Below are 10,773 nucleotides of genomic sequence, written 5' to 3' on the forward strand. Positions count from 1 at the left end.
TACACAAAGAATAACCATGTTGCTTTTTTACGCAGAGCAGTTTTGTACACTGTACAGCACTTCTTACCGTGTTTCCCCGAAATTTAGACAGGATTTAGATTTATTTTCTTTTGAAGAATAACACCATGTTTTTTTTTTGGAAGATGTCTTTTGTGTTCATTTATCAAAAATAAAATTACATTGTAGAAAATTACGAGATTTTAACATCTACTGTTTTTATTTGTATTTCCTATACAAAAATCAAGTAACAAATATCATAATTGTGATTGTGGCATCACACAATCTTGAATAGTGATGTGATCTTCACCTTACCTCAGGTCATTGAATCTTACCTCTCACACACATTTTGAATTTATCATAAGGGTAGGGTTTAACTAATAACATTTTTAAAATTCAAATTAGGTCTTATTTTCATACCAGGTCTTATTTTCAAGGAAACATGTTAGTTTTGCGATGATTATCCATTGCTGTGTTCTGTGTTATGTCATCTTGTGATTTGCTAAGTACGCCTTGAAAATTATCAGAATTGTGTTAAACATAACTAATATATGATTGAATATTTTTCATATTGTATAACTTATAAAGGTTGTTTTGTTGTTTCCTAGTTCAAATGCTGTGTATATGAATCAATAAGTTATTTTACCTACAGTTTTGGCGAGCTGCAGTTTATTTATTTGCTAAACCGAGTTTAGCGAACATGAGAGTTTTTTTTAGTATTTCAAGGGAAAATCAGGCAGAGATCTACAGGAGTGGTGACTCTTCTACGGCCCATGGGCCGGGGCCACGGCCCATCTAATTTGGCCACATGGGCCGTGGCCCATCAAGCTATGGGCTGCGGCCCCATCAGAAAAAATTCAATTATCTTAACAAAATTTTCAATTTTCACAAAATTGTCAATATTCGAACCGAAAAAAATCGCGAGATGCCACCAAATTTTTTTCTTACGATAAGCCTTTATATAAAAATAAAGCAAAATACCAAGCAACAGAAAAGAATACTCCTGTAGTATGTGTACCAGGTTAGGGTTAGGACAAAATTTCGTTCAGATTTTTCACATTATAGTCTAGTGCTATTATGAGTTCGGGGACTGACTGTGTTAGCCAAGTAAATAGTCCTTTTACACAACTTGATGGGCCGCGGCCCATAGCCTGATGGGCCGAGGCCCAATTCGATGGGCTGTGGCCCCGGCCCATGGGCCGTAGTGGAGTCACCACTTCCACTCGAGATGAGGAAGAAGAGTTGACCTTTATTCTTAAGGCCCACATTTTTACAAACTTTCAAAGGCATAAAGTACACATCAACAATACCAGCGATTTTTTTTATCATGTAAGTGTGTCGTGAGTTTTATCCCTAATAATTTGGCGCCGTACAAACAAAAAGTTTGGAAACCGTTGGGTTCATAGAATATTTTTAAAGCTGCTTCAGGGGTTTTAACAATCCATATTTATATTTCAGCTTATGTAGCACTGTATATGTATTTTCATAGGAGAAATATATGTACAGGTTTTATATCTTTTAAAAGTGTTTGATACTTGATTCATTCCAAGTATAAGATATCTGGTGGCAACTGTTGTATATGGACGAGACTCATCAACGCAGTGGATATAATTTGATGAAGTTTTGCTATTGGGAAATATTCCTACCTCACTAGTGCAGTATATTGCTGCAATTACAAAATATAGTAAGTTCTTATTGATCATCTCAATATTGGTGGATTTTATTAATCAAAATAATTAAATATTTTTTATAAATATTGTGGAGATTTTATTTTATTTTTATTTTGCGATGGACAGACCTCAGAAGTTTTGTGCAATTTTTATCATATTCTAATACACCTTTATTCTGGTGAAGCAGGTATTGCAAATGAATTTTGGTTTTTAACATATATTGTGTTTTCATTTGTCAAATAATTGAAATTGCCAAATAATTTATGTTGTCTCCTCTTAAACATAAGAAAGGAATATTATTTGCTTTTCCCATAGGCAGTATAAATAGTCATATCTTAAAGTTTCTTCAGTTTATCTCAAATCCTTTTTGAACTCCTAATTTGGACAGACCTAAGCTAAATGTATCAGTGGAAATACAATATCCAATACACACCATTCATCATTTTCAATGTTTTGACCACCTGTCATCCATTGAATGTTATCTATTTTATGTGGATACAACAATATTTATTTAAACTGTATTAAAAATGCCAGTAAGACAATACTGAAACGTTGATATTGATAGATTTGCCACTCTTATTATGAACGGATAATATCTGATCAAGTTTGGTTTAATTAAGTTATCATATACATATTTGTTTCCAAATATTGGTAATACATCGGAGGTAGATAATATAAGGTAAAATTTGTATTCAAGTAGCATGGTTCCCATGGGGATAATCATCATTCCATTATTCTGTCACAGAGGGGATAGGTGTATAAAACACATTTGAAAATGAGATGGAAAATGGTGCAACGTTGTAGTACTTCTAATGTAGTGTAATATTCAGATTATTGTTTAACATTTCTAATGGCAATATTTCTAAATATTGACCCTCATGTTACAGCTGACTGAATTGTCCATGTGACAGTTTATAATGTCTAATGAGCATAATTTGATAGTCATGTGGTCAATGAGACTTAGATTGCAAGTTATATCTTAATAAGGGATTTTTCAATAACATGCACTTTGCTCACGACTGTTTTGCAATTTATCAATTTTGCAATGCAAGTTATATAGACTTGATATTATGATGTAATCGTCTGTAATTGATCATTATAATTACATTTATATCATTGATAATTATGTCATTTCTACATCTAATTTGCTGAAAAAAAATATAATTATAGCAGCTGTGTTGGGGTCTGTTTAGTTGCTTTTGTGCTTTTCGTGTTGAAACTTGCCTAGGAATAATATTTTGTAAGCAATGGGATTTAAATGTATTTTGAAAGACATAAATGATAGTGAAAATGGGGGAACACTACTTTTCCATAATCAAGGTGATTTTTCTTATGATATCTTCCTATGTTTTTTTACTGTTTGACTTAGCCTTTATTGTTTATTAGTCAGTTTTAAAATTTTAAATATATTGACGTCACTGCCGATTAGTCAGTGTTTTTTCTAGTGCATGTTATACATTCTCACCAATATTCATTGCTACCTATATTCAAGTGTTATTCATACTATATGTCTATGGCAATCTATCATTTTTTTATATTAGTGTTGATGTGCATCATAATGATGCATATAATGTAGGAACTGAGTCATTTCATGTTTATTGTATTATATTTTTCACAGATCGGGATATGGCCGAAATGTGGCTCTGCTTCCCTTGTTGCATGTCAAATGATACAAGTTCTAATGTAAGTAATGCTTTTTTCTAATTCCAAATTGTCCTAGCTTAACAGAATCAGGAAGTAAATAATATAGCTGGTCAATTATTAAGGTGAATATCACCTCAAAGTAGTCTTGAATTTTGTGCCATTTACTGGTTCATTTTTGGGTATCTTGCAATAGTATTGTATAGTATTGAAAATATTTATCCATTTGCGGTGAAACATAAAATGCTTATTTAAGTTTGGTTTGTTTTATAAATACTATTTTTTTTTGGTACACGCCCAAAATTCAGATTGTTTAATTGCCTGTTAACCGAAAAAAAAAATGATATGTTTTACATTGTTGTCAAAACATAATTCTGTTATGTATTATTTGTTACTAGTTACTGATGGTGAAGTAAGGTTATTTATGTACAAATAACTACACTGGTATATTCTTAATAAGAACGAGAACCCTTATCAACTATGTTAATTCTAATTCATTTAAATTGATTATGACAACATGGTTTTACCACACAACAACCTTACATAGGTTTATTTAAGAACCGGTCACCCCTATCGTTTGTCTCATCATGCGCACATTATTTTAATCTTGCACATTTCACATGACGTTATTTACTTGATATCCAGTAGGCAGGGCAACGTATTAGCCTTCTACTAGACTACTTTATATTTCCGACTGATAAATGCAAAATTTTGTACTACCGGCTTACTAAATCGATGATTATATTATTTGACCAATTGAAGCTGTTTACTTTTGAAATATGCTTCATACATTAAATTCTGAATCCTTAGATATTGTTTGCCCAGTCCATTATAACATTTTTTCATACGTATATGCTATATAATTTGTGTTTTCATTCAGAAGAGGAGACCAAGGCGGAAAAAAATAGATCCAAGTATGATAGGAGCACCACAAAATTTTGTTCATTTAAATCACATAGGCTCTGGAGAGCCCACAGGTTCAGATGTAAGTGTATCTTGTCATTGTAGTATTTTTTCCACTAAGGGTTTTTAATGTGGTGTCCCTTTGACAAGTCAAATATCATTGCTTTACTCCTTTATTTTGCTAGTAGCAGTAAAATAGTGAAACTTGGTATTTCTATTTCTTATAACTTGTTTATGAAGTGAGGCGTGTTTGTCTATAGGGAATTCTCTAAGTACTATTATTGTCAACTTGTTAATAAGTCTGGTAAAAATGGTGTTCACCTAATAGAAGAGTTTGTATGTGCAAATTGAATTTTGTGTGCAAAATGCAGTACCTTTGAATATAATATACTGTCTTTATAAATAATATATAGAAAAAGGATGAAAGACTTTATATTCTAATTTTTATAGTCGCTAGTCGCTATCTCTGCTCCTATTCAGGAAATGACAGGTCAAATATTATAAACTGCAGGTTGTTGTTGAAGTCGTTTAATACTATAGGGAGTATATGGTGTCTATGAGGTTCTAAAAATTTTCCAAATTGCAAAGGGAATTTATCGATACCTTATTGTTTTGGCCCTCACAGATGTATTAAATAAAGAAAAAATACTTAAACAATCACTGATTAAAAAACAACAAACCTGGTTGAGATATACAGAGAATTGACTTCATAACAAAATTGAAACTGTAAAGTGACTTTATGGACACCCTGTATATGTATGTGTTCAACTAAAACATTTTGTTTCGTCCTCAGTTGTAATATTATAAAATATTTTAGATGCAAGATCATATGCAAAGTAAAGGCGGATATGAAGAAAAATCAGATGTTAATGTTCAAAGGAAATTAGATGATGTTCGGCCTGAAGGATCCTAGCAGGTATTTTTATAACCTGTTAGACTGTTATAAATCGTGTGATTTATGTTAAATTGCTCCCAGCTAAATCTTCAGATTATTAAAATTTATGGTTTTTACTAGTTTAATATGAAGTTAAGTACATTAGAAGTTTGTGGTTACATTAAATTGCTTCTTCAGGTTTTATAATTAGCATTTTCCAGTCTTGATATGCACGATAATACTGACATTTTTTGCAGTTTCATTTTGTTAAATTATACTAAATAAGCATAAAACAAGTTGCATGAAATTTTGCATAAATTGGAAGGGTTTTTCAGTGAACTTAATCAACTATATTGAAGATGTATCGGTACTAATTTGTGTTTTTCATCCTTTTCATGTCAAGATTTGCGATCAATATATGCGATATCCCAGATTTGAATTAAATTTCTCTGTTATTTCTTGCAATTATTAACAACTTATTTAGTTTTGGCCATCTGTGCCAAACAACAAAACTTCATTTCAATGTCCCTCTGATTCTGTGAACATGATAAAATGTCACAAAGTTTAGTTACTTAAATAAACATCTGATTGCATGATTTGCCGACTCTTGCCGGCACACATGACCAAATTAGCTTATTTGCGAGACTTTGTCTAGCATTATATTTATAATCTGTTGTTAAATGTGTTTCATATTATCATTATAATTCTACAAGAAGCATGACATTTAATGTCTTAACGAGTTCATGATGTGAATTCATGATCTGAGTTGCGTAGTTTATCGATTATTTATATTTATCATTACTAGTATCAGTAGTTTAATTAAGTAAAAAATGTATGAAAGATTTATAGTGCCGGTTACAATCTGCCTGAAGTATCAACATCTAATTTATCCATTGCTTTTGCATTACTGCATAATTAAGTTTGCAAACGTTATCTGATATTGATTACTTCATTATTAAATAAATAATACGTAAAATGATACCTTGGCATAAAACTTATGTATTATGATTGTTTGTTTGATAGAAATGATAATTTGATAGCCTGGTAATAAAAACTGCTATTTACTTCAATACATAATCACTATTGATGATCAAAATTACTTTACTATTATTAGTGTTTTATTGTTTTGTCTGATTTTCAATAGCAAATTTTGAGTGATATTATAGATACACGATTGATCTCATTGAAGTTGTTAAATCATATAAATTGGCAAATATGATGCGACTTAATTTAATTTTCGTGTCTCTCGCCAATATATAATATTTGAAATAAATAAATTATTGTTTGTATATTTATAGATTTTATTCTGCAATATTTCTACATTTTGTTTATTCTTAAAGCTTTTTATTTTTCATTAGTATTATTTACTAAGACTATTCAAATCATGCTAAAAACCCTTTTTCTTTCTTTCAGAATACTTCATTCTAGCGAAGACAAATTTCAACATGTAATAAAAATACGTTTTCTGCGCATCAGGCCTGCCTGCGAAGCGACAAACGGTGCAATATTAAAGACAGTTTACTAGTACTACTGTACCACAGCACAATAACTACAAACGAGTACTGGTTCAGCTAACGAAATGACCGAATGGGTCTTATAACTATTATTACGCTTTCTTTATTAACAATGTCTTCAACCTGGTGTTTTATTAATAAACAAAAGACCATACGGAACCAGATAAATGATAACCAAATTTTGGTACAACAATGTCAAAATGATGATTTGCAGTATGAATGTTTTAATTTTTTTATGACTCTCTACAAGCTCGCCCCATATTATGTATAAGCAATGAAATAGATTTTTTATACAAATTTTAAATTATTTAGAGTTTTGATTTAAACACTGTTTTTTCTTTGCGCTGATAGAAAATTGTCTGGTTAGTTTTGCTTCTTTGCTAATGGGTAATAAATTAATAGCATTATCCTACTTTAAACAATATTCTTCTTATTAAAAGCCAACAGGTATGAGTTGAGAAGTATTATTGTAATACCTGAGGTATAAAATATTGTCAATGACTAGCTGTTTGGTACGCCATATCAAAACTCGAGGTTTTATATCTTTAACTTTACCATTTAAAATAGTTTTTTAATTTCAATCTTATGTGAAAAATTATAAGCTAAATTTAACCTAAAAAATGATAGTCACTCCGATATTTTTTTCAGTTTTTAAAATAGTAGTTTTATAAAGAAAAACATTCCTGGACCAACTTTGCGCCTATATTATGAATAATATTTTTTGCATGATTCTGCATGTTTATTCAGCATCACTGCCAAAGCCAGGCATTTATCAAATATAAGAAAGTCGAAGATGCCCTTTCATGTTGTTCTTATTTAGACTGTTTATTACATCACCATATGATATTCAATACTTTCTATATTCTAATTCCCAGAATTATGAATTTCAGCCTATAGATTGTTTTCACCTCTGTTCTCAATATGGAAAAAATATTATTTTTACCTGCATTTTGCTCAAAATTGATTCCTCCTGTTTGTATTCTGATATCAGTAATATCCAAGACCATATACTATAACGCATTCATTTATGGTTATGCCAATCAAACTATTTGCCAAAATTGATTATGACGAATGTTTTCTGGATTATGTTTTAACAAGATGATTTTGATATTTTTCGTCTGAAATTATCAGCTTCGAATATATTCGGAGATTGTTCCATTGCCTAAAGTAAAAAACAACCAAATCCAAGTTATATCTTTTTTCCGGAAATAATAAATCACATTGCAATTATCAAGCGTAATAATCCTAGCAAATCAAATAAAGTTTTTCAATTCGACTCCTGTTCCCGAACTTCACTGCGAACAAGGCCCTTCAAAAGCAGCTATATAAATCTAATGATATGTATTGAGCTACTATTTTCGGCGTACTCAATTTATTACACCCGGTTCAAGTGATGGAATGGGATTTGAACCTGAGATGTGTAACCTTGAATGCCAACACAGTTAAGTCTGACGCTTTTTACCGCTGCACTATTTAACTCACCAGTTCTGAATATCTCAGTCCTCATTCTCAAAGCTATGAGCAATCAATTTCAATATATTATGTAGCCGAATGAATAGCCACCTTTCAATTTTTTTTTACTTGAATTATTTCATAATTAATATTATCATCTCTAAGAAATTAAGTTTACGAGATCAGAAGCAGTTGAAGACAATATTTGTTTCATCCATCCTTAAACCAATTTATGCAACCTACTGTGCCTTAGAGAAAAATATGTTATTTTCACTTTTTAAATTTCAACCGATTGTCCAATGATTTAATTTTGGTTAAACATTGATACGTTTGAATTCAGTTGTAAAATATGATAATGAAATAACTTTATATATGTGTTGTTTCTAATCTTTCAGTTTCAGTTTATCAATTTTTATAAAAAGGAAATGTAACTACAAAAAAAGCCAGCTAGTCGTATATTTTATGAATTTTTTCATAGTAATATTTATTGAGCTCAAAGTTGTAATCTTAATAACATTTTTATTAGAATGTAAACAAAATATAAACTTAATCAAAGTGATCTAAATCAGTCCCCCTTTTTAGGATTTGTCAAGTTTTTCGCCCCACCTCATAAATAACTAGCTAACAAATAACAGATAGTAACCAGAAAGTATGTTTTATTCAAAAAACACGTTGAATATACATGGATAGAACATAAGTAATGAAATAAATGAAAAGTTTTAAAAACAAATAAAGCAGGCAAGATCAAATCTAGCAAATATTTTTATTTCCCCTAAAAAAATTGTCTACCCCCCCCCCTTGTGGGGTGCGGCCCAACGTTTGTGAACCACTGATCTAAATGGTTAAAGTATCTCCATCATAACGTGAAACATATTACAATAAATCATTTTTCTGAACTGTCTGTTAATGATATCGTTACCCAAAGTTAAACCTTTTCGAAGCAGGTATTGTGATGAATTCCCTTGCCACATGCCTTCATTAAAAAATCAGTGTCTTAAATTTATTCGCTTACACAAGGTTAAAGACTGTGGTATAGGCATCCTTTCCTGCTATCCCTATTCTTTTCCACAAGATAGATAAATATTCATTGCTTGTTTGTGTCTTCATACCGATATTGCAAGTATTGTTGCTTGATAGTTCTTCATAATGCTTGCTACCTTCTTATTGGCTGTGTCTTAAATATAGCTTATATTTAATGAAGAGAGCTATTGCTGTCTAAAAAATAAGGAATTCCATTTTTCTCTTGAATTTAGATTGCTGAGCAAATATATAGTTATAGAGCATTAGCTCATGTTGATTGAAATAAAGTATTACTTTTCTTGCTGGCTGCAGAAATTATCTGTCGTCTTCACTAACGAAAATGAATTCGATTGCTGAGACGTTAGAATATTATTTACATCACCAAAGTGTCTTAATTAAAATTTCTTATGCCATGCTTGTCCAAGCATGTTTCAATATAAAATGCATGTTTTATTTGTTATTGTACTGCAGTTTCTATTATTCATAACAAGTATTTTACTACTGCTGCGTTTATTTTTTATTATTATTGATCATGTTGGTATTATCATTATTCATGAATGTGCTTGTGTGTTTTTCCTTATTAACATTAAGCGTATTCAGAATAAAGAAAAGTATATACTTTGCATTTTTTTAGAGGAATTGGTTTGTTGTTTATGTTATAATTGGACACGTAGTGGACATAACGATCGTTTCAATATTATGTTGTTGTTGTTCTTGTTCTTTGACACGTTTTTAAAAAGTCGCTTTTCTCTTCGAATACTGGGCCAATTGCTTTGAAATTTTCAGTGGTTAAAGAATAATTTTTTCGCTAGAAGGCTATTACTTTTGTTTATTCTTAAATTTTATATGAATCCTATGAGATATGATATTTCATACAAAATTTCGCGGTATTTATTTTTACTCATGGGAACACTGTTTTACACTTATTTCAAGCGGTTTCGCGATCGATTGTCTTGCTCAATACTACAGCTACTGTAGGTCGGTACTGGTAAGTTGCCATACCGGTACCGTAACGCAGTGAAATTGACTTATTCCTTCCGCGGTATTACTAATGCTGCAATGCAAGTTTTATAGCCTATCGTATGCGGAACGGAATATCAGACCTACAGGTTCGGTACCGGTAGCTCAGTACGTAAGTACGATACTGGTACTGGTACCGGTACCGGTGTCTTACCACAATGAAATTACCGTAACTTATTCTTTCACGGTCCTACCAGTGCAGTAATGCAAGCGTTGTAGCACTTGTAGCCTACTATATTTGTTTATTTTGATGAGAGTCTACTGGAAACAACATAAAATTTGAAAGGGAAGAATTGTTCTGTGATCAATTATCTGTCCTAAAGTGTAAACAACATAAAATTTGCAAGGGAACAACTGTTCTGTGACCAATTACCGTATATGGCCTACAGTGTACAGGTAAGATGCTGGCTGACTGCTAACCGGTACTGGTAGCTCAGTACGATACTGGTACTGGTGCCGGTACCGGTGTCTTACCACAATGAAATTACCGTAACTTATTCTTTCACGGTCCTACCAGTGCAGTAATGCAAGCGTTGTAGCACTTGTAGCCTACTATATTTGTTTATTTTGATGAGAGTCTACTGGAAACAACATAAAATTTGAAAGGGAAGAATTGTTCTGTGATCAATTATCTGTCCTAAAGTGTAAACAACATAAAATTTGCAAGGGAACAACTGTTCTG

The 10,773-nt window shown here is 31.3% G+C and overlaps 1 protein-coding gene across 2 annotated transcripts; it reads left to right on the forward strand.

The window, feature by feature from the left end:
* Positions 1-1,801: 1,801 nt before the first annotated feature.
* Positions 1,802-9,694, forward strand: LOC120344246 (CDC42 small effector protein 2-like). Of its 2 annotated transcripts, none has more exons than XM_078112560.1 (5): positions 1,802-2,987; positions 3,286-3,350; positions 4,192-4,293; positions 5,029-5,127; positions 6,499-9,694. In XM_078112560.1, exons 1-4 carry the CDS (start codon positions 2,915-2,917, stop codon positions 5,122-5,124), a joined length of 336 nt encoding a protein of 111 aa, XP_077968686.1. In that variant the 5' UTR covers positions 1,802-2,914; the 3' UTR covers positions 5,125-5,127; positions 6,499-9,694. The 2 variants fall into 2 exon arrangements, with proteins under 2 accessions (XP_077968686.1, XP_039269298.2); XM_039413364.2 differs by having other exon boundaries at positions 1,808-2,987; positions 4,189-4,293.
* The last annotated feature ends 1,079 nt before the right edge of the window (positions 9,695-10,773 follow it).

The sequence above is a fragment of the Styela clava genome, chromosome 5, assembly GCF_964204865.1.
Source record: "Styela clava chromosome 5, kaStyClav1.hap1.2, whole genome shotgun sequence".
NCBI classification, from domain to species: Eukaryota; Metazoa; Chordata; class Ascidiacea; order Stolidobranchia; family Styelidae; genus Styela; species Styela clava.

What these genes read in the sequence shown, in the direction of transcription:
- LOC120344246 (XM_039413364.2), top strand. Translation starts at nt 2,915, where the DNA reads ATGGGATTTAAATGTATTTTGAAAGACATAAATGATAGTGAAAATGGG. An exon ending in ACTACTTTTCCATAATCAAG is followed by an intron (nt 2,988 to 3,285) that starts GTGATTTTTCTT and finishes TATTTTTCACAG; the next exon opens with ATCGGGATATGGCCGAAATG. An exon ending in GAGAGCCCACAGGTTCAGAT is followed by an intron (nt 4,294 to 5,028) that starts GTAAGTGTATCT and finishes AAAATATTTTAG; the next exon opens with ATGCAAGATCATATGCAAAG.